General features: G+C 41.0%; 1 protein-coding gene across 1 annotated transcript in view; it reads left to right on the top strand.

Moving 5' to 3' along the window:
- The window catches only part of Tnks (tankyrase), a 148,886-nt gene extending 125,807 nt beyond the window's left edge, over positions 1-23,079 (top strand). The window contains exons 18-27 of the mRNA XM_052752011.1: positions 336-524; positions 901-1,138; positions 2,369-2,451; positions 8,432-8,552; positions 10,124-10,221; positions 11,684-11,758; positions 12,952-13,057; positions 13,354-13,540; positions 15,348-15,504; positions 17,799-23,079. Of these exons, the coding sequence (XP_052607971.1) occupies positions 336-524; positions 901-1,138; positions 2,369-2,451; positions 8,432-8,552; positions 10,124-10,221; positions 11,684-11,758; positions 12,952-13,057; positions 13,354-13,540; positions 15,348-15,504; positions 17,799-17,885 (1,341 nt within the window). The 3' untranslated portion in view covers positions 17,886-23,079. The remainder of the gene's footprint in view (positions 1-335; positions 525-900; positions 1,139-2,368; positions 2,452-8,431; positions 8,553-10,123; positions 10,222-11,683; positions 11,759-12,951; positions 13,058-13,353; positions 13,541-15,347; positions 15,505-17,798) is intronic.
- The last annotated feature ends 1,199 nt before the right edge of the window (positions 23,080-24,278 follow it).

Below are 24,278 nucleotides of genomic sequence, written 5' to 3'. Positions count from 1 at the left end.
GAATTAACTGATCTTTACTTTTGGAATAACTAGTTTGAGGCCAGCCTCAAACTATATGAGCTATATGAGACCCAGCCTCAGAAAACAAAACAGAATTAGAAGGGCAAAAGAATAGTTGTGGGGAGACAAGTCTGAAACACAGGAGAGGGAGTGTGTGTGTGTGTGTGTGTGTGTGTGTGTGTGTGTGTGTGTGTTGGTTTTTAAGAAGACACTTCTATTAAGGATGAGAACACAGGCCTAGAAGGAATGAATTGTTGACTAGAAACAGGGATACTTGGTGGAACTCTAGCAGGAGCTTTTCTTCTTCAGCCTCTGTGTCCTCTTGCTTTTCTCAGCATGTGGACATAGCAGCGTTACTGATAAAATACAACACATGTGTAAACGCAACGGATAAGTGGGCATTTACTCCGCTTCATGAAGCAGCCCAGAAAGGAAGGACACAGTTATGTGCCCTCCTCCTGGCACATGGCGCAGACCCAACCATGAAGAACCAAGAAGGTCAGACACCTTTAGATCTGGCAACGGTAAGTCCTCATTGCACCTGTGGTTATTGTCTGAGGATGTCAGACATGACACGACCTTCCAGTGCTCGACTGGCAGTTCATTTTCACAGTTGGCATTCTTCCTGGAAGTCTTAGCCAGAGCCCCATGTTCCCTCAGTTCCCTTTGTACTTGTGTGATATCTCATGTGAGATCAGCCCCTTTAACTTTCTGTGCCAGTCGCCTAGCTTCCAGCTCTCATGTACAGCCACCACTCAATGTTGGATGCCTCTAGCCAAAAGCAAGTGTCAATTTCTGTGCCTAGTAGTCTTTAAAAAAAAAATCACAAAACATTTGGTGCTTGGTGAAAAACTTAACATTTATAATGCTTTTGTGTTTTCTTTCACAATTATTTTTTAGGCCGATGATATCCGAGCTTTGCTGATAGATGCCATGCCCCCAGAGGCCTTACCTACCTGTTTTAAACCTCAGGCAACTGTGGTTAGTGCCTCTCTGATTTCGCCAGCGTCCACCCCCTCCTGCCTCTCAGCTGCCAGCAGCATAGATAACCTCACTGGCCCTTTGGCGGAGCTGGCTGTAGGAGGGGCCTCCAATGCAGGGGATGGCGCCGCCGGTGCAGACAGGAAGGAAGGAGAAGGTAGGTGGAGCCCTGTGAGTGGCCAGTTACTTTTCTCTTTAGGTTATTAAAAACTTAAAGATAGCCTCTCTCTAAACCTTTCTGAGTTCAAGGACATCCTGGACTGTATGGTGAGACCCTATCAAATATGGGGGTGGGGTGTGAAAGGAAAGTAGAGGGGGGACGAGGACTTGACTTTGGATAACCAACATCCATGTAAAAAGCTGGGTGCAGGGGCTGAGTGTTCCCAAAGAGGATTCCTGGAACTCGCTGGCCAGACGGTTTAGCTGGGTAAGTGAGCTCCAGGTTCAGTGAGAGACTCTCTAGAAGACAGAGATAGGTGAGTGGCTGGGTGGTTAGATAGGTAATGAGGAAGACACTCAGCATTGACCTCTGGCCTCCACAGACACACACATGTACACACACATGTACTATACACACAGAAATAAGTAAAATAATTTTTATAAAGAATAAATCAAAACAATAGCTGTTACTTTTGATTTCCTTTCTTAATTCATTTAAAAGTATTTAATTCTATTAAATATGGACTGGAGCTTAGGCACTACTTTTCCAGTGGACCTAGGTTAGTTCCCAGCACCCACACTGGGTAGCTCACAACCCCCTTCACTCCACCTCCAGGATATCTAGTATTCTCTTCTGGCTTCCAGCAACACCTAGACTCAACATGCACGTACTCACGCATAAACAGGCACGCGCGCACACACACACACACACGTAATTAAAAATAATAAAATCTTTAAAATTATATAAATAATGTGATATTAGAAATTAATACCATATTTACTATATATCTTATATAAATCTATTTTAATTCTGTTTTATGTGTAGTAGAATTAATGTAAGTACTATTCTATTGCTATGCCAAAAATAAAATTCAGAATAACTTGAAGTGCTTAAGTTATGTATTTGACATTATTTTATATCATGTGAAATCATCTGTATAGGCAAGGGTCAAGAAATAGGGTTATGCCAGGTGGTGATGGGCGCACACCTTTAATCCCAGTACTCAGGAGACAGAGGCAGGTGGATCTCTATGAGTTTGAGGCCAGCCTGGTTTATAGAGTGAGTTCCCAGACAGCCAGAGCTGTTACACAGAAAAACCCTGTCCCGAAAAATAAATAAATGAATGAATGAATGAATGAATGAATAAGAAGAAATAGGATTATACATAAATACTGAAACTTTCCATAGGATTAGACATTTCTAAGAGATGTAATGTTTCTGTTTTAGTTGCAGGTCTTGACATGAATATCAGCCAATTCCTTAAAAGCCTTGGCCTTGAACACCTTCGGGATATCTTTGAAACAGAGCAGGTAAGCTCTTGTCTACTTTGTCAGCTCTTCAGCTCTTCAGCTATTGGATTGTTTACTACCCACATTGTTTTTTGTTCTGAACTTTGTATTATGTATTCTATTTTGTGACTTAACGTGTTCCACAATCTGCCCCATTCTTAATCTGTTTGTTTCAGGTACGTTTTTACCATGTTTATTAGCTGCCTGTGATGTTTCTAGAGAAGCCAGGGAGCCCAGCACTCTATGTCTCTCTCCAAAATTATCTGACAGTTGAGAGGGCTGTCCTTTCTATTTGTGAGCAGTCTTGCTCAGTGCATTGTCATGATCGGTTAGACCTTGAGAAACGAGGGGACAGCATGATGGCAGAGCACTTGGTGAGCTTAGATCAAGAAACTGCCTCAGTAGTATTTTTTTATTTTGTCTGAGTTTTTTGTTTCCAAAAGACACTGGCATTTATGTTCTCATCTCATTGTGTTTACTAGTGAGAACTCTTCTGTTTGTCAGACTGTGTTGCCAAGGATAATGAGTTTTTACTACTGTGCTCCATGATAAACACTGAAGATAAAGCTGAGTTTAGTGTTACTGCTAGATGTGGCACCTTAGAATGAGAGAGGCACTTAGAGCCCAGTACATCATTCTCCCAGATACAGAGTTACCTCCTTACAGATGTCAGCCTTCCTGGCAGGAAAGATGCCTTGTGGGATAGAATATAGCTGTTCATATCTTCTTAAGATCTAAGGAGCTTCATGGACCTCTTCAGATCCCTTTGTTTTGTGACTGTGTTCCACAATCTGCCCCATGCACTAAAGTTGTTCTTTAGCAGTGTGTGCACTGAGTTTGGTAGAGCTACAGAGCAGATGACTATGGACTTGGTAGCCTCACAGGAATCTGTTCTATCAGGAGACTGAACTCATATTGTTGAGGTGCATCCCTGCAGCAGCTCTAGAATAGTCTGCTCCCTGCCCTTCCTGCCTCCCTGACTTAGGGTCACATCATTCCAGTCTCTGCTGGTGTCACATTGCTTTGTCCTGTGTCTACCTTTTCGTGTGCCTCTTACTAGGACACTTCCTTCAAACCTGGGTCCTCTTGGGTGATTCCTGGTCCCAAGATCCTTAACTTAAGCATCTAGGGACAGCTCGCTCCAAAAAGTGTTAACATTTTTGGAACTTATCCCTTCTAGGGAGAAGGGCCTATCTTTTGGAAGGCTCACACTCAACCCACAGCAAGCATGTGTGTATGAGCCTTTTTATCTTTTTAAGCCAAGGCAATTTATCATAGACTTTCCCTTTGCAACCATCAGCCTCTACAAATAACCCTTCTGTAATCAATAAACTCATTCAGTGTTTTAGTATGTGGGAGTGTTGTTCACGGGTCCTTGCGCTGTCCTTTATTCCTTGTAAGCTTGTAGTCTGTCTTTAACTTCATTAAATACCCTGGTTAATACAGGTAGGTGGCACACTCCTATAACTAGCACTTGGGAGGGTGAAGCAGGAAGATCACAAGATTGAGGCTGGCCTGGGCTGCATAGCAAGTTAAAAGATAGTCTGGGCTTCAGTGAAACCTTACTTCAAAAAATATCTGGAAAGTGCTTTGTTTGTTTGTTGTTGTTTTTAATTTTTATATGATTTATAGTAAGATTTTCTTAGACTTTTCTTTGGTTAAATAAATTTTACATTTATTATAGTTCATCCTTAGTATTTTTAATGACTCAAACAGTTGAAATGGAATTGAACTAACTAAACACTTTGGTCTTTTTCTGACTATAAAGGTAGGTTAAGAGGCATTTAGCCAATCAATTCTCTTGCCAGTCAGTTAAGCACACCTACAATATGTGAATGCTTAAAATTCCTGGCAAAACTGTGTGGTTTTGTCATCTTTTAAATCATACTTTGTAAAGGTGTCACATGGGTCTTCATTTGTGGTGAAGATGTTATACTCCACTATAAGAATTTCCTCTCCCTGTCATCTATCTGTTCATCTTCTGGGCTAGAGATTTCCTGTGAGAACACCATAAACAGTGAGGCTTTGAAGTTGTTCAAACACATCCTCTGCTGTAGCTACATGAACAACTGTATCCCTTCAGTCTGAATTGTGATCACAGTAATTGTCTTAGTTTAATAAGCCAAAAACCCTAATTCAAACAAGTGACTCCACCTCCTATTGAGAGCTTTTCCTAGAACTGTAGTTGTGCGCTTTCATCAGCTTGCATTGTGATGGACAGCTCTGTTTGTTCTTTACTTCTTATTGTATGTTCTCTGTGTCAGTGACTGACCTCCTGTGGCGTGTTTCTGTGTTACTGACTTAGTAGTTGGATGAGTCAGCCTTCATCAGTTCTTCTGACAGCTTACCCATTTTATCTGTTCTATTGTTCCTTTTTCCTGAACTTTTGTTGAGTAAATCGGTGTTCCATTGAGTTTCCTTTTGTCTAAAACAATTTCTATATCCTTTTCATAGTCACGATGTTAACTATTGCACTTATGTATATTACCTGGTGTAGCCCCTCCTCTAGATCAGTGGTGTGCCTTTCTTTGTATCAAACTATGTCTGACTGTCTTCTCTGCTGTTGGGCAGGCAATTAAGTTTGTACTTATTATTTCAAGTGCAGATGTTATTTGTTTAGTCCTCGGTTATAAAATATTAAGTCCACTTAATTCTTCCATAGCATACCACTAGAATTTTCTTTTCTGTAAGGACTGGAGAGATGGCTCAGTGGTTAAGAGCACTGGCCGCTCTTCCAGAGGACCCTGGTTCAATTCTCAGCTCCAACATGGCAGCTCACAACTGTCTATAACTCCAGTTCCAGGGCATCTGACACCTTCACACAGACATACTTGCAGGCAAAACACCAATACATATAAAATAAAAAAATAAATTATTTAAGGCTGGGCATGGTGGCACATGCCTTTAATCCCAGCACTCAGAGGCAGAGGCAGGCAGATCTCTGTGAGCTCAAAGCCAGCCTGGTCTACAAAGTGAGTTCCAGGACAGGCTCCAAAGCTACACAGAAAAAACCCTGTCTCCAAAACAAAACAAAACCAAAAAATAACCTTCTTTTCTGTCATAGACATTCTACAGCAGCCCAATAATGTGTGTCAGCGTACTTGTGTAGTGTGGAAGTGTGCCCCTTAATTCCTGTAGTGTTTCCTGAGACTGATATACTGTGTTCTGCTGCCTCTGTGCCTGCATGTGAATACTCCTCTCCCAGTAAGGTGGGAGATGATTATTTTATTTCTGGTGCTGGAAGAACTTTAGTGTATCATCATATTCTCAGCTCGACCTTCACAATTCTTTTCTCAGAAATCTCTGTTATCTTATTCCATATAGATACTTTCCAAAAATATACCAAAATCCCTTCTAATTAACTGCAGCATCGTGCAGTATTGACTCCCGCTTAAAATGTAGCTTCCTACCTAGAATGCTGTGTCTATGAGAAAGAAAAATTTGATTGCTATTGTAATTTCTGGAGCTCAACTGCTATGACTTGACTGACTGGGTATATTTATAGTCAGTCTATATATTTTCATAGAAAGTAACTATACATGTTTTTATTTCAAATTGTGATCAAACAAAAGCTTGGACTCAAGTAAATTCATTGTAAACATGATTATAAAGTCACCACCACCACCTAAGTGAAAGAAAGGTCCTTTCAGTTCAAATAATTTTCTCTCCACACCCCAGGCAAAATGAACAAATTTTAGGAGCAGGAGGCAAACCTATAAGACATTGCATTTACTTTGCATGTGGACCTATTTTTAGCTTGTAAATAAATAAACTTTATTCTAAAGATTTTCTATTGATATATGTTAGACACGAGTAACCTCCCCCCAAAGAAAGTTGTGATTCCTTCCAAGTAACTAAGCGTATTCTCTGACTGTTCCCCCATGCCAAATAAGTCAGTGAGGTTAAAAATAACAAAGATACTGATTGAATGTAAGGGGAAAAGTACTGTTCTGTCATTTCTGCTATACTGCTTTAGTAATTGGTCAGTGAGTGTAGCCCACCCACACCCAAGGGGGAAGAATTACAATCAGGACACAAATCCTAGGGACTGAGATCTCTGGCAGCCATTATAGAGGCTGCTTTCCACAGCACATAGGAGCCCTGCTTTGTAAACTGGAGTGTAGTAATTCCAGGGTTCCTTTGCTGGGGCAGGAGGCTTGGACGAGGATTTCCACATCCAGTTTTTGACTACAAGCCTGTTTATTAAACTTTCTTCATTTCCTCACTGGAGCATGATTATCAATATTCTTTGTTTATGGTTTGGTTGTATCATCTAGCCTGATTTTGACACCCTTCAGCTATGCTCTATGTGCATCAATTAAAAAGATTTTTATGTCCATAGCCTAAAGTCTCTCTCTCTCTCTCTCTCTATATATATATATATATAATATATATATATTATATATATATGTGTGTGTATGTATATGTATGTATGTATGTATGTATATATATATATGGCTGTGTTTCTATTGTCAACCGTATTTAAACCAAAGTATAAAATATATAAAAGAAAAATATATCAGTAACATTGTATTAAAATCAGGTTTAACTTAAAATGTAAAGATTCCTATTTTGTAAACTGTACTATTGCGAAGATGGATATTTCAGAGTAGTTGTCTTTTGAAAGCTCTGTTGAAAACTTCCTTTGGGTGATTAGAAGTGAATTGCTCATTTTGTGTAATGAAACAATTATTTCTTCAATGGCCACTTAGCAGTAATATGCAAAATTACTTCAGAGAATGAGTGGTGGTGTTCCTTGCGCTGAGATGACCCAGCTCATTGTGTACTGTTTCATTTTGACAGTAAAAATCAGAGCTCGGGGCCCGATTTGTCACTCTGTGTTTAAGTATAAGGATTGAGAAAGTTATAGATAGATAGATAGATAGATAGATAGATAGATAGATAGATAGATAGATAGATAGATAGATTGATTATGTATACAGTGTTCTACCTGCATGCCAGAAGAGGACACCAGATCTCATTACAAATGATTGTGGTTGCTGGGAATTGAACTCGGGACCTCTGGAAGAGCAGCCAGTGCTCTTAACCACTGAGCTGTCTCTCCAGCCCGGATACTTATATTTTTTAATCTTGTATGAGTTAGAAAAAGAATGTCTATAAAAGGATATTTCAATTCTCCCAAGAAATAAAAAAAATGAAGAGCAGCAGACTAGTGTTTATCCCAGGACCTTTGTCTGTCCTAGAGAACTGCCAGTGCCATCCTGGCTCCAGGTGATTTCAGAACTTTGCCACTGGGTGGAGGTAGAGTCACAGCTGTAGTCCACAAAGGTGTGAGGAAATCAGCAAGCTCCTGCTTGTCATCCGAAGTGAGTCACCAGAACTCGAAGGCCACGTTCTGTACAAACATGGAATGTGTTAGGCAGCAGGGACTGCTACCCTGACAAGTTATGAACTTGAAAAGCATATCTCCCTTCTTTTTCTCTGAAACGGAATTTCTGATGTCGTTTCTTTATAAAATTACCTGTGATCTAAACTTAAACTTGAAATCTAACTAACTCCTATAACCGCTGACTCCTGGCTTGCTTACTACCTGGCACTGGAAATTTTCTTATCTAAAGTACACCTACTTTTGCCACACTGTGACTAATTAAAATGCTTCTGTCTTCCCTCTGTTATTCGCTTGTCCTACCCACAAGATACTGAGTTTGGGGTCTTCCCATTTTCAAGTTGCTGATTCATCTATCTGGAGGCAAACAGTAGACGGTAGAATTGCAGTCAGAAAGAGACATGGCAGTCATCATCTGCCTTCCCTTCACACTGGGTCTCCATCTTCAGTCTCCATCTGCTTGAAGCAAATGCGGAAGTGTTTCTACCGAGCGAGGAGGCTGCCCGTTGTCTTAGGCAGCTTGAAGGTCTTGTTTATAAAGGGAAACAGGTTCCTTAAACTTGTGTGGTAATCATAGCACTATAGACAGGTGCAAGAGCTATTATCCTCCAGAGAGCTGTTACAGACTCAGTATCTAAGTCTTTCACTTTCCAGATTACACTAGACGTGTTGGCTGATATGGGTCATGAAGAGCTGAAAGAAATAGGCATCAATGCGTATGGACACCGCCACAAGTTAATCAAGGGCGTTGAAAGACTTCTCGGTGGACAACAAGGTAAGCTATTTCAAAAGTATGTTTGCGTCTTTATATAGATCATCTTTTGTATATTATATATGTGTATATAAATACATAAAGCATATGTTATATAAAAGTCTTGACTATATAATATTTTATCTATCTATAAATGTGATCTGTAAACATATATCATACAAATATTTTTATATATATTTAGAACTTATAAAGAAATATTAAAGCTGGTTTGGGAGCTTGAACACGTGCAGGTAACAGGTATAGCGCCCCCTGCCTTCCTCAGCTCAGCTAATCACCTTTACTAACCAGGAAGGCCTGTGACCATCCCTCTCTCTATTCTTTATGTCCTGAATTTTCTCTCCAGTCTTTGTACTTTGTCTTTTCCCACTGTTGTCGCCTAGCTCAAGCCACCATCCCCTCTCCTGGGCCTCAGGGCCACTGTCAGCTGACCTCCGCACCTTTACCTCCCTCGCTGCCTTCTCCCCCAGAGGCCCCTCCAGCGTGAGCCCAGGACCCTCTCTCTCCTCCTGCACTTAACCCTCTTAACCCGTCAGTATTGCTCCAGTGCTGATAAAATCTCACACGGACACAGTAGTACCCCAGTGCTGATAAAATCACACACGGACACAGTAGTGCCCCAGTGCTGATAAAATCACACACCGACACAGTAGTACCCCAGTGCTGATAAAATCTCACACAGACACAGTAGTGCCCCAGTGCTGATAAAATCACACACCGACACAGTAGTACCCCAGTGCTGATAAAATCTCACACAGACACAGTAGTGCCCCAGTGCTGATAAAATCACACACCGACACAGTAGTACCCCAGTGCTGATAAAAATCTCACACAGACACAGTAGTGCCCCAGTGCTGATAAAATCACACACCGACACAGTAGTGCCCCAGTGCTGATAAAATCACACACGGACACAGTAGTACCCCAGTGCTGATAAAATCACACACGACCTCAGCTTTTCAGAATCCACAACTCATCCATTTCCATCACCCTGCCTTGGCTGTCACAGGCCTCTTCTCTTCCTTCCATGGTTACTGTGTTTCTCTGTTAGAAGCATTGCTATAGAGGAGAGAAAGTCAAGACAGGGAAACATAGTTTATCTATGGAGCTGATATTGCATGCAACCAAAACTTAGACAGTTTGGAATTTGACTTCTTTTTTATTTTTAACATGTATTTTAGCCAACCCTATGAAATTACAGATAAGTTATGTTGGTGAGCATTTCAAGCCATCCCTGGGGTTTCTGAGGACAATTCTTGTATTTTAGAACTCACTCCATTGTAATTCAGTGTGTGTTTCTCTTTTGTGTACATATCATCAGCTATGTTCATGATGAAGTTCACTTCAGCGGGTGTTGAGCCCTGCTGTGTAGGAATTCCTGGGAGTGCATAAGTCCCTAAACACCTCATTCTTCTTGTGCCTCTGGTACATTTGCTTAACAGACTGTATGTGTGGGGCAAGATTGAACAGTTTAGGACTGTTTCAAACTGTCAGTTAGTTATAACCAAGTTTTCCATAAACTTAGTAAAACTGGGGTGATGTGGACTTGCGCTTTATGTTTTTTTTTTCTTCTACAGGAACCAATCCATATTTGACTTTTCACTGTGTGAATCAGGGGACTATTTTACTAGATCTTGCTCCAGAAGATAAAGAGTATCAGTCAGTAGAAGAAGAGGTAATAGACATCAAAAAGTTTTTATTTTCCCCAATTCTGTTAAGACTGTTTTTCCAGGGGACGTAAACTCATCTTATTCTGTTCTGGGATCACTGGCCTGTTACTCGTTCTCAGTCCCTAGCAAGCATTTAAATGTGATTATAGACTAAAACTATACACATTGCTTTCGTATCACAAGTCTATATGGAGAGTAGCTCTATCTTTTTATTCTGGAACTTTTGTAAGTTTTAAGTCATGCAAGCAATAATCCTTTTAGAACATTTTCATACAGTAAGACGTGCCTAAGATTGATATGGAGTGAGGATCTTGCCTTATAGACAGAAAATACTCCATCTTTATTTTTTATGTAGTTAAGTGTGTTTCTTCAGTAAAGTGTCTGATTATCACATATGCCTCTGAAGTTGATTACATGATTACAGAAGATTCTGTCTCACAATTAATTTTCACAATCCCAATTCTTTCCAACACTGTAATAAGATTGCTTGTAAACCGCTTGTAGAAACGTGGTGTAGAAATTTCCTCTGTGCTGGTGGCTTGTGTTTCCTGCACCTAATGCCATATCTAACTCTGTCACTGTAAGCTGCCTCGTTCCATTATCATACAGACACCCAAGCAGGAGCGGGTTTGTCTGCAGTTAAGGGTGTCCTGTTGTTTGCTTTATTTATTTTTAATTAGTGCCCGTATTATCTCCATTCTGTGCTAGGAAGCCACATTAGGAAATACTGGATTGTCATGCCCTGTAATGATGTTTGTTCCCATTAGGTCATCAGGAAGACAGTGTGTCTTCTGGTGCCTTATTGTCCCATTGTCCCATAGTAGGTTCTCTCCATGGAAGATGCGTGCTCGACATTCCCCTGAGTGGAGTGTGAGTAGAGCTCACTCCACATCAGTTGTCAGAGACTCTGTGAGGCAGGCTTGAAACCTGGGGCCTTGCTTAAGTCTTTAAAACACTTCCTTTTCCCTAGTAATTATTTTACATTTGAGAGTGAAGGGATTAGCAGTGGTCAGGAGAACACACTCAACTTCTCTTACCTGAGTTGATACATCAAGATCCCAAAGACAAATGAGATCAAATGAAATAAAAATGTATTTTTAATATTTTTTTTATTTTTTATCTAATATGCTGTCAGTTGAATATCACTTCAGTTTGACTTACTCAGTTTCTTTTCATTCTCGTATCAAATAGTAATTATACATTATTTAAAGTGATAACTTTTTTTCAGTTTCCCTATTGTGTTTACAAAAAATCTCCCAAAACTTTTATCAGAAAATGCTTACATTAGTATTCATTATTTTTTCTCACACAAATACTCATTAAATGTGTTGATCAGTTGTAGTGAACTCCTGTTAATGAGATTCAGATTCATCAGGGAGACAGCTGGAAGAAGTGGACCATTCTGGAGGTAGCAGAAGGAATACACTGTTGACTCTCATGAAGTTAGTCTTTCCCTTTGTTCTGCAGATGCAGAGTACTATTCGAGAACACAGGGATGGCGGCAATGCTGGCGGCATCTTCAACAGATACAATGTCATTCGGGTACGTTTGTCCATCTTTATGGTGAAAATTGGATTGGAAAGCTAATACAAAAATCATCTAGACAATGGAAAGAATTGTAGGAATTCTGGAGGAAAATTTTCAAGTTGTCAAAAATGATCATCTGTTGTCCTGAAATCAGCTGTTTTTCTCTTTACTGTAACCTCTAACCCTAAAACCAAGCTGGGCCAAAAATTGAGACCCTGAAAACGGCAAAACTCCAGGTCACATGGCAGCTGGTATCAGTGCCAAAGACGTATCACCATGCTGCCTCAAATTTGGACTCTCAATAGCAGTTAAATCATTTGAAAGTAGCATTTATGAAAGGCCTGGATTGTCTGTTGACTGGTCATTGATGAGATCAGAATGCATTTGTCTCTTAAGTCACAGAAAAAAACTATGTGGCCACCACCTGCTTTTTCAGAGGCTATCATGAAGGTGAATTACATCTGTTGAGAACTGGTTTAATCCTTTCTTAATAGACTTACAGGAATTATCCTGGTATATATCAAAATAAGCCGTAAAAGGTTTTGTCGTCATTTGTTTAATACAGACTAGAGGCGGCTGCGGAAATGGCTTAGTGGGTTAAGTGCGAGCTGCTCAAATGTGAGGGAGCTGAGTTAGGATCCCCAGCACACATGTTAGATCAGACATGGTGGTGTGTGCCCTTATCTCAACAGTGGGAGGCGGAGATAGGAGGGAAGGTCACTGGCCAGCTAGTCTAGCCAACAGTAAACTTCAGGGTCAGGGAGGGACCTCCTCAAAAATAAGATGGAGAGTACTAGACCAGGGTTCTCATGGTTGATTTCTGGCTGCACACTCACGGGCACTCACTTTCCTTCACATGAACAATGAACTACTAAATAACAAGAACTGGGAAAATTATGTCACTAAAAGCTAGCGTTTTAGCTGTGTGTGGTGGTGCATGCACAACGGGAGGCAGAGGCGGGCAGATCTCTGAGTTCGAGGCCAGTCTGGTCTATAGGACGAGTTCCAGGATAGGCGCCAAAGCTGCCTGTCTCGGAAAAAACAAAATAAAATAAAGAGCTAGCATATTAACTGAATTCCACTGACACGGTGACTTTTAGATAATGTGTCAAACCAAACAAAATTGACACACCAAGGGAAAACCAATTGTCATTGTCAATCAGATATTTACAGTTAACTAGGAACAATTTTTTCCTTCCTTCGTGAAGATTCAGAAAGTTGTGAACAAGAAGCTGAGGGAGCGATTCTGTCACAGACAGAAAGAGGTGTCAGAGGAGAATCACAACCATCACAATGAACGCATGCTGTTCCACGGTGAGTGCTGGTGCCGGCTGCAGGGGTCTCCTGCACTCGGGGTTAGGAACGGGAGAAGCCCATGCGGTTGATTAGCAATACGTTCAAATGACTTGTTTGCACTGACTGGGCTGAAGTAATTCCTGGTTTCTTAATGATTTTCATGTTGGCCCAGGCTTTCCAAAGCATGTGCAGTGGGAACGGCTTTCTGAACTTCTGAACTCCAACCTGAGCCACCAGGTTTTTCTTTTCCCTCTTTAGGATTAGTGTGTTTGGTGACAATAGTATAAACTAATTTTTCCACCTTTATGTTGTAGGTTCTCCTTTTATTAATGCAATTATTCATAAAGGGTTTGATGAGCGACATGCATATATTGGAGGGATGTTTGGAGCTGGAATTTACTTTGCCGAAAACTCTTCCAAAAGCAACCAGTATGTTTATGGGATTGGAGGAGGAACAGGCTGTCCCACACACAAAGACCGGTCATGTTATATATGTCACAGGTGAGCATCCTGCGTTGAGTGAAATGGTTGCCACCTTAAATAAGCGAATTTGTGTAGCAGCTTCTGTGGAAGTTGCTGGTCAGCCTGTGCCCTAGAGTAATGGCTGAAGTGCTGATGCCAGTGGTCCAGACCAGACACACGTGCACTTGGTGGAGGTGGTAGTGAAACTGCATTCATTGCAGCCCGTCCTTCAGAGTCAGGTCTGGAAAACGCTAAGAATGATTACTGTAGATCAAAAGCCTCCTAGCCATCGTCACATCTAAACATACAAGTTCAAGTTATGAGACTAGACTCAAGTCCACATTGCTGATGTTGCTAGTGATGTGGCTTGTTTTTAGGTGGCTTAATAATTCCTCTTGGAAAGTCCAGCTTCAAAATATCAGCTTTGAAATTAATAACAAACAAATATCAGCTTGTTGTTGTTTTGGGTTTTTTTTTTTTTTTGTTTGGTTTTGGGATTTTATTTTATTTTCAAGACAGGATTTCTCTGTGTAGCCCTGGCTGTCCTGAAATTCGCTCTGTAGATTAGGCTGGCCTCAAACTCAGATCTGCCTGCCTCTGCCTCCCAAGTGCTGGGATTAAAGTCATGCACCACCACCACTCAGCTTTTTTCTTTTTTCCCAGAGATGAGGACCGAACCCAGAGCCTTGCATTTAGCTAGGCAAGAGCTCTACCACTGAGCTAAATCCCCAACCCCTGGATATTATCTTTTGAAAATAGGATTTTATACTTCAGAAGTTTATAAAACTAGGTGCCTGTTAGTTTTAAACCAATGGCTCTAGTATATAATTTCCATCCAACCATTTTTTCTTATCCTGCACACTTAACATCTGCCTCAATTTCCATATTAGATTTTCAGTCATATATTTAAGCTAGTTGTCTTTGGTTTTTCTAGACAGGGTTTCTCTGTGTAGCCTAGAACTCTGTGTCCTGGAACTCATTCTGTAGACCAGACTGGCCTCGAACTCATAGAAATTCACAAGGCTCTGCCTCCCAAGTGCTGGGATTAAAGGTGTACATCACCACCACCCAGCTAAGCTAAGTACTTTTGTTCATGTTCCACTTTTATTATTACTGTGTCTATCATCCCAGTTTCTCCTCTTTACCTGTAATGACTCAAGCCTCATCTTGTCTGGGGAGATGGCTCAGGGGGTAAAAGCATCTGCCAGACAAGCATGATGACCTAAGTCTGAATCCCCATAATCTGTATAAAACCCAAGCACAGAGCATGAGTGTTTGTAAGCCCAGCACTTCTACAGAATTCCTGGGAGCTCTGAGGCCAGCCAGCCTTGTTACACAGAGGCAGAAACACTAAAGAAACTCTGGTCCAACAGTAGAAGACAAAGACCAGCATGTGAGGTTGCCTCCTTCCTCTGCATGCCACATGTGCTCTCTCCCTCTCTCTCTCTCTCTCTCTCTCTCTCTCTCTCTTTCTCTCTCTCTCTCTCCTCTCTCACACACACACACACACACACACACCAGAGATTTTAATCTCAGGTACTGTTCCCATCTGATTTCCTTTCTTCTGTGCATTCATGTGAAAATTCTGCGTTCTCTAGTGTATCTTTTTATTTTCTATGCTAGATCCATACACTACTCCAAATCTGCCTTAAACTGTTAGTCTAACTATTGATATTGAGCCTGATAATTGTTAAATAGTAAACCAGTATATCAAATTTTATCCCATTACTATGCAAAACTTGAGAATAGTGTTTAAATTAGGTTTCATTGTATGAATTTTTCTTTTTTAAAAAAGCTAATAAACCTAACAGTTACATTTGAAGTATTGCTTTCTTTTTTTCTTTAGACAAATGCTTTTCTGTAGAGTGACCCTTGGGAAATCCTTTCTGCAGTTCAGCACCATGAAAATGGCCCATGCTCCTCCAGGACACCATTCAGTTATTGGTAGACCAAGTGTCAATGGGCTGGCCTATGCTGAGTATGTCATCTACAGAGGAGAGCAGGTATGTCCCTCATCCAGTCAGCATGAGAGAGTCCCTATGCCATCCTTGCAGAAGCAGAAGCCATATTTAAGACGACATCTGTAATCATTGCAGGCACAGCATACCTTTGAATGGATCTGCTTGCCATGGGCTGGTTACATGAACTTCCCTTTTTTTTTTTGAACTTCCCTTTTTATTCTGATCATAGCCTACAGCCTTGACTTAGAAGGCTACGAGGTATTTAATTCTGCCAACCTCTTGAGGCTCCCAAATGAAATTGGAAAAAAAATTAATGGAAATGTGTATACAGAGAAATGCATACGTACATAAATAAACTTTGTAGGGTTTCAAACCAGTCCTCAACTCCAGCACTAAATGTCATCCAATTTATCTGAATGCAAAAGTCAGTTTTTCTAACCTTAATTAAAAACCATAAATAGCCTAAAGTAGAAGAAAAAATAAGAAAGTAACTATATACAGATAATTTATAAAAGTAATATTTTTTCTGTGTTCTGTCTTGAACAGAGTAGGGTGTATAGTTGTGGAAGAATTGCAAAGAATTCTTGAACTCCTTTTTACTAAGTTTGTTTATTGTGGTAGTATGGGTAAAATAACAAAACTCTGTTAGGTATATTATAGGATTGAGCAAGAGAGTAATTGCATAGGTATATTAACTTTTGGGAACTATGGTTCTTGCTATAGAAGAGATCATATGGAATGAGAGAAAGGTTCAAAAACATATGAATGTACTGAAGTTGCCTTAATAGGAATTTGTGGTTTCTAACAAATATATCAATAGATATATAGATGTCTGTACATATATGTATGTTTCTGTCTATGTGTAAATTTAAGTACATACATACACATTTTTTAACTCTACTGAAAGCAAAGACACTCCAACAGCAATGAAAACCTAGAGCCTAATCCCTCCTGGCTAGAAGGAAGCGGTGTTGAAACAGAATAAGGACAAGATAAACTTCAGATACCTTGTTATACTAGAAAGTAATGAGATACTCAGGAAGGAAAATGTGGAGGCAGAACACAGGGACCTAATGCCATTCGGGGAGCTTCCTCTGGCCAAATCTGAGAAATCTGCATACCAAAATAAATATAGGACTGAATTTGGGAAAACGTAAAGTATTCATTACTCTGTACTGATGAATGAGTGAGAAAGGGAATTTCTTGGGTCATGGTAGAATACCATAAATAGAAGTGGGAGGAACACTAGAGTGGGAAAAGTTCCAACTTGCAAACCTCATGGTAAAAATTAGCTCAAGCAAGAATGGATGCTGAATTAGAGGGAAATTTCCAGAATATATGCATGCTTGTTGCAAAGCTTCAAGGACTGGCGGCCGTAATCAGCCACTGAGGAAAGAAGGCAGTGCCTTGACGAGCTAGTCAAAATTTACATCACTCATTAGGGACAGGTGGTTGAGACAGGACATCCTAGCCTGGAGAGCAGTCTGGGAGACATACAAGAGACCCTATCTTTAAAAAATGAAAAACTCAACTTGGTAACTGCATAGAGCCTCCTCCTAAAGGGATTTTAAAGAGTGAGGGAACAGATCTGTTGAGGAGAAAGTTGAAGTGCCTTGATGAAATGAAATGGACTTAGTGTTTCTCTGGGAGAATGCTTGTCTTCCCTAACAGGTGGGCCTCTCCTCGGGGGCCACTGCAACTGCAGTATCTACTAATTACATCCTTTCCCATGAGCAGTTTCCCCTGAGTTTAGGAAGTTTTCCTCTCCTAGTCTGTCTGTTCTAATTTTAAATCATACTCGATTCTTAATGCCTAACACTTTGAAGAGCACATGGCTGTTTTAATTGGAGGATATTATAGATGGGCTGTTGTTTTTTAAGGGTTGAAAGGTATACTGAAATGAATGTGTACCTGAAAGGAAACTTGGCTTTTGATCATGACATGATTAAACTTGATATCAGGAGAGGCTGGTGTGTGGCTCTGGGGAAGAGCACTAGCCTCCATGTGCAGGCCCTGGATTCACTTTCCAGCACTTGGGGTGGGAGAAGAGGAGTATCTAAGTATGTTTCACTTTTATCCCCTACATCAGCTATGAAGAGAGACAGTCTCTGGTTATTGGTTGCTACCAAGGTTTTCTGTGTGTTACTGAAATGATATATACAGTGCTGGCTTATGTGAGGTGGGGAAGGAAAGACTATAATAAGTAGAAATACTATAGAAATCATTTTATAGATGGTGGGATTTATGTCTGATTATGTAGCCTAACCTCTGAGTAAGTAAGGCTCAACTGCTGCACCTTCAAGGGGATGAGTTGTTTGCCTTCTTGACCTTTCCAGGCGTATCCAGAATATCTCATCACCTACCAGATAATGAAGCCAGAAGCCCCTTCACAGACCGCCACAGCCGCAGAGCAGAAGACCTAGTGACTGCCCTGGTGATGGCCAGAGTGAGTCAAACCTGCGACTGGATTACAGTGGATTGCTTCCAACACACACACACACAAAAACACCAATATTCTCTAAACCCAACAGCTGAAAAATACGCTGTTTGTCTTTTATAAAGCATTGCTAGAGTGATGACACAGGGTGAGTGACCGAACACACTCACCTGCCACCAATCCCTTTGAGGAAATGTTTACTGGGCAGCCTTGGACATGTCTTGGGCTCATTTTCCTACGGTTACCCATTTCTAGAGCAAGATGCTTTGCTTAAGACATAGAAATGGGAAAAGAGAATATTCACACACTACAGTTTCTTTGTTGTGTTTGGCACATGTATAGCAGATAGACACATGTGGCTCATTTTTTAATTTTGCCAAACATACATTGTTGATGCTTGTTCTTGTTGTTGTTGTTGTTGTTATTGTTATTGTTGTTACTTTGAAAATGAGCCAGAGCCTTCCTGGGATATTTTGCACAGTCACACTGACTAAAATCATTAGCAATGCAACCAGAGCTTCTGGCCGAGCAAGACACTGTTCCCACTTCTCTTGTTAGATTTTGTCTCTCCTTCTTCTGAACGTAAGGGAAAGCATCAAGATTTGTTCCCTTTTAGAAGCCGGCCCATCTTACAAGGAAGGGCATAAACATCTCTCTGCTCTTTGCAGTCCGCAGGGTTCACAGGACCACGCTCCAGATGCCAAACGAGCATTGCTGAGGAGAGGTTAAACTGAGGAGAGGCGGTTGTGACTTCTCCTGGGGAATGACTAGCAGCTTGTGAGGGAGGAACCCAGTAAGAGGGGGCGGAGTAGAACACAGGGCCTTGTGGCCGCAGCCAGGCAAACCCAGGGATGTCTCAATAAAACCTTCACTTAATCTGAACCATCAGAACTGTCACCCTAACATTACCCTTTGCTTCCAAAGTCAGGGAGCTGCTGTACCCCGTTAGCATGTTACTCTCCTCCTCAGTTTAGAAAGCCAGGATTCAAACCCGAAGTAGTGAATATGCACAAATGCAAGGACTTTTTGTTTACTCCAGATTTGGCCTTTATTTTGAGTAGTATGTTTCAAATGGTTTATAAAGATCTTTCTCAGTTTTTGAACCATTTCTTCAAAGTTCTTAATATATTTAGACAAGGAAACAAAATTGAAACCAAAGGCTCTTTGACTTATTTTTTTAAATGCCACTAGTAGAGAAATGTCTCTTTGTGAAAGTACTGCTTCTTGTAATGGCATTCGCCAAGTGTACGTGACGTTGAGCAGAACCACGCTTCCTTGGATGCCCTTGTGGACCTAACTGAACACTGAATTGAGCACATTACTATTTAGGTTCGTGTTGGCATCTGTCTGCTCAGCTTTGCAGCAGACATCATAGAAACCGAGGGAGAACCGTTTGACATACTTAACCATTTCAATCGGAAGTCCTGAAAACGAGGTTGGTTTTTTTTGTTTGTTTGTTTGTTTGTTTTTTACTTTTGTTTTAATGTAAGCATATTAAGCTGTGACCACCTTCATTTCCCTGGCTCCCGAAATACACATTTCTCTCTTTCTTTTTATTTATTTAATTTTTGTTAGCTTAAGACCAATGCTAGAACTAGGCATCCAGTCTAGGGTGAATTTTATAGTTATATCTTGCATGCATTCCTCAAAATCAAATCAAGACTTTGCCTCAGTTTTCACTTCTATTGAAGTTCGGTGGCCTGAGCTGGTTGATTGTGTTTTTGGCTGTGTGTTTAATAGCAACTAGGGTTCCATATAAAGCTTCAAAATTTGATGTTGGCTCAGAGAGCTTTCTCCTTCCTTTCCCCCTACCCCACTGTTAGCAAAGGTTGAAGAAACTGCCATCTGTATAGTTGTAGTAGCTACAGTGTGTATGCTGTTTGCCCCCCCCCCCCCCACTAGTTCAAAATGCTAACCACAGCTGGATTTGAGTTCCATGAGGGAATCCTATGGTATAGCTATGGAAAGCTTTCTAGCTTCATTAAAAGTTGAACCACTCTCTGACTGTGGTTGTATGTTGTGTTATCTCCATCACACTAACTAGATTAACCTGGGCCTTACCTTGAGAAGTTAACTGTGGTTCACTGACGCACCAATGCTGTGTCTGATGGTCTCTGTGCCAAGAACAGACACTGTATAAGGAAGACTTTTGCAGTGCTTGAGGTCTCCTGGTGACTCACATATGGCAGAATGCACATTCATGATCTGTTTAAAAAGAATGGGTCAGCAGAGCTAGTAGGTATTTTCAGAGCTTGAAAACCAAAGGCATCATGAGTGTATTCAAGTTGGCAAAGTGACTGTGTGGAATTTCCTTGTTTAGCAATATGAAGAGTGCTCTGGAATATAAAAGCATGGTATTCCACTGAAATCTGTTAAGTTTCTGTATGTGCATTACTTAGAACCACTGGCAGGTTTGGGACTCCTCAGCTTCCCAACAGAACTACAGAGAGAAGTCAAGTGTCTCTACGAGCCTCACATCCAGGGGCTTTCGTAGAGACCTCATGGTCCCAGTTTACCGGGTCTGGCCAGCTGGACACTCACCTCAGGCATAAATTAAGTGCTCTGGACACCTGTCCTCGTACTTGACTGGATTGCTAGTCTAGTGTCAGAAGTAGCTCCTGTGCTTGGCCCCGTTCACTTCCTTCCTTTCTTCATCTTGGTCTTACAGAAGGAATCCAGGTATCTGTAATTTTCATATCAAAACCAGAACTGGGTTTAGTCCTTATCCACTTTCTGCTCAAAAGATTCTGCCAGTTTGCTAACAAATGGCAGCACGGAATCCAGGGATTTAATTCTATGCAAAAGACTAGCAGTCCAACCAGGGATCTTCCCTCCTTCCCTTCCTAGTGCTTAGGACTGCAGACAGTGTCAGTGGGGAAACAGCACTAACGTCTCATGGAAGCAGCAGGGGCTCCTCTGAGCGTCCAGTTACTGCTACACATATTTCTCTTGGCTGTCAGAATAGCCAAGTGCATTTTGGATATAGAGAGAAGTGCTTGACTACGGCAAGCTAGTAAACATACATTAACATCCTCTTAGCCTAGATATTATTACAAACAATAATATTTTGGTTAATGCTAGAAAACAGCATTAGAATGCAGTAAATTGTCTAGGTTTTCCTCTATTTCAGTATATTCCCAGTTGCATGAAAGGTAATTAGACATTGCTCCCTCTCCCCTTTTAAACATTCGTTGTTTGGATTCCTATAAATGGCCTTGTGAACAAAAATGGTGTGTGTTTTAAAGCACATGTCCCCCCTGTCCTTCCCCCCAGCCCATGTTCCCAGATCTTGTTTGTGAGACAGCCTTCTTACTCTGTTTCCTGTTGCATAGAGCCACAGACTTTAGAGTCATTCAGCAAGCATTCAAAAATGACACTGAAGTAGGTTTTCATGTGTCAGAAATCAAAGACTGGTGTTTGGTGTCAAAGCAGTGACAAAGAAATAAGAGTCATTGTGAAGGGAATATTTGAACTGTTCTAGCTACATCTAGCATGTAAAAACCATTTTTTAAATACCACCCTAAAAAGTGAGGCTTCTTCAGCCAACTTATGCATTCTGTGGTTAACAGACAATTACGTTTTTCCTGCTAAAAAAAAGCCTTATCCATGGAAGAAACTTTTTAACCTTTTCTATACAACCAATGAAACATGACTCCATTTCTTAGTACTTGAAATGTGTCAGTGAGTGGGCATGTCTCTGTATTTCATACCTGGTAAGTGTGTTTTATGGAGGTATATTTTATAAGCAATACTGTCATACACACTGGGACTGAAGGAACCAATAAGTCCCAGTTTCTCCCATGTGAGATTCCTCAGCCTCCAAGTCTTCTGGTTTGAAAGAACACTAGAAGAATTTCCAAACCTGTAGACTTGTGTGGGGGATTCATAGTATGTGATACCATGTAGAGTTTGAGTAGTGTGGAGGTTGTTTTAGTCATTTTAAGGTGTATACTATGATACATTAAACTGTAGGAAGCGAAGATTCTGTATACTCTGTGAGATCCAGTATGGTCATGAGTGGCCAGTTTCCCACTTCTACCAGAGTCAGTTCTGCAGGACTGAGATAACACTCACAGCGTAGACATGGACCAATTCTGACCCTTCATTCTTTCACCCTCTCTCTTCTGCTGTTCTCAAGTGACCCTGAATGCCTTCTGTTAGCTCCAATTTGGTAACGGGGTATCTCTGAACCCCTCCCAGTGTGCGGGAAGGAAAACTAGAAAATGCCACAGTAAAGGAAAGGAAGGGACTGAGATTTTTGAAGCTCGTAGTGTAGAACTAGAAGGTAACCTTGCTGTATAATCCATGTATTCACTACAGAGAACACTTAACTCTTCATGTGTGTGTGTGTGTGTGTGTGTGTGTGTGTGTGTGTGTGTGTGTGTGTGTGTGTAGTACCTGCTTCTGCTCCTCGTGTTTGATCTGATCTTTGTGGTAGTAATACTTGTCTTTGATACCTACAAAACTAAAAAGGTACTTTGATGACAGGATATCTCGAAAACTTACAAAGCCAGCTTTGAGGACATCTAGAGTGTTTCTGACAACAGCATTTGGAATTGTGATTGTGTTTTCTTACTGTGATGTTGGTCTGTGTAAATAACCAGTGTAGTGTTCCTTCAGTTCCTTGTTAGTGTTCCTTGTTTTCAGTCTCTGTAACCTAACCGCCAGTGACTGGTTCCATCCCACTTTGTCCTGCTTTATATTTGTCCATCTGTAGGCTTGTCAGACAAAATACAAGATGCCCAGGTAGATTTGAATTTCAGCAGTTTTTTAGCTCAAGTATATCTCATGCAATATTTGACATATCTGTGCATTTTTTAAAAATGTTCATTAACTTATCTGAAATTCAGATTTTGACCGAATATCCTAGATTTTTGTTTCATGTGTAGTTTTTCTAAATCTAATAGCCCTAGCAGTTTCATCACAGAAGGATGCTCACAGCATGTAAATTCTCTGGTCTTTATAGCTGTCACCTGAAATGGAAGACCTTTTTTTTTCCTCTCTCTCTCAACTTCTACTTATTTCTAAAAGAGGCATCAAGGAACTTAACCAGCCTACATGGTGGGTTTCTATTTAAAACATCTCTGTGATTATATTTAACCTGTAATTGTGCTTTGGCTTAATGTCTAACTTCCAGTACTTGTAACTGATTAATATTCAATAAAACACATTTTAAAGTACGCTGTGTGTCTATAGCATTCAGCTTGTGTTTCCTTTTGTCCTGTTCTGTTCGCGTCAGCTTGCCTATCCGCAGCACAGCTGACCTCAAACTGTCAAATTCATGTAACAATTCTGCTTTCCCCTCTTCCTAGTGAGATCCCAGCTGGAAGTTCCTTAGAACCTGCACGCCCACATGGGAGCTATAGAAATATGGCAAGAGCAGAAAGCCCACATAGGAACTCTGGAAATACAGCAGTAGCTGGAGAAACCCTGAGAGCAGCTTATTGGCCCTCCCAGCCAGGAGGGTTGGAGGAGACAGCTTCTGTACCTGCCATGGGGAGCAGTCAAGATCTCACACAGCTGAGCTTGGTGTACTAACGTGCAGTCCCAGCACTTAGGATGCTAAGGCAGGAGGATCATGAGTGTCAGGCCAATCTGATTTGCATGGTATCATGGTATGACCTACCCACCTTGGCCCTAAGAAGCAAAGAATTTTTCCATCTCTCACCAGTTCTCTTTGTCCACGGCTAATGTGAAGCTAGGTGTGTCTCCATAACTTCTCTACCAAAAGGATTGTCAGTTAAAGACATAAATTAAGTGCGTAGGAGCACCCTAGTTACCCTGAACCTATAAGATGCACAGAATGATTTATGGGGGGGAAAAAAAAACAACTGGCAGTTAAAGAATTTACCCAGGGCACAAACAGAAGAGGACTTTATTGAAACACTGCGAAGAAGCACTAGAGAACTGTGAGCCGAGGGAGTGTGTGGAAGAGCTTGTGTAATGGGAAAGTTACTAGGTCTTAGGGCCATTTGGGTGGGGTCCATATCCAAGTAGACAGGCTACTGTCTTACTGGGTGGTCAATTTTACAGCAGGAGTTGTTTCTCTTGAGGCTGGCCATTTGTGCACGGTGGCATGGACCACTGGGGGTCAGGCTCTGAGTGGTCATGGCCTGTAGTTCAAGTCTAGAAATTTTGCTTTTGGGTTTGCTTGTTTGTTTGTTTGTTTGTTTGTTTGTTTTGGGAAAGTCGTTTGAATCCCCATTTCACAGTTAAACTTGAAGGTAAAGTCCCACCACAGAGCCTGCTGTCAGCTGCTGGACGCTGGTCCCTGACGATACTGCTGTTCCAATGCACTCGTAGGAATGAATGAAAGAGCTGGTGCCGATGTTACCATGTGTCATCGGTGGCTCACATGGAGATCGGATTCAAAAGTCCA

This window comes from Peromyscus californicus, unplaced genomic scaffold (genome assembly GCF_007827085.1).
Source record: "Peromyscus californicus insignis strain IS unplaced genomic scaffold, ASM782708v3 Scaffold_23__1_contigs__length_62951481, whole genome shotgun sequence".
NCBI lineage: Eukaryota > Metazoa > Chordata > Mammalia > Rodentia > Cricetidae > Peromyscus > Peromyscus californicus.
This window is presented reverse-complemented; position numbering and strand designations above follow the sequence as displayed.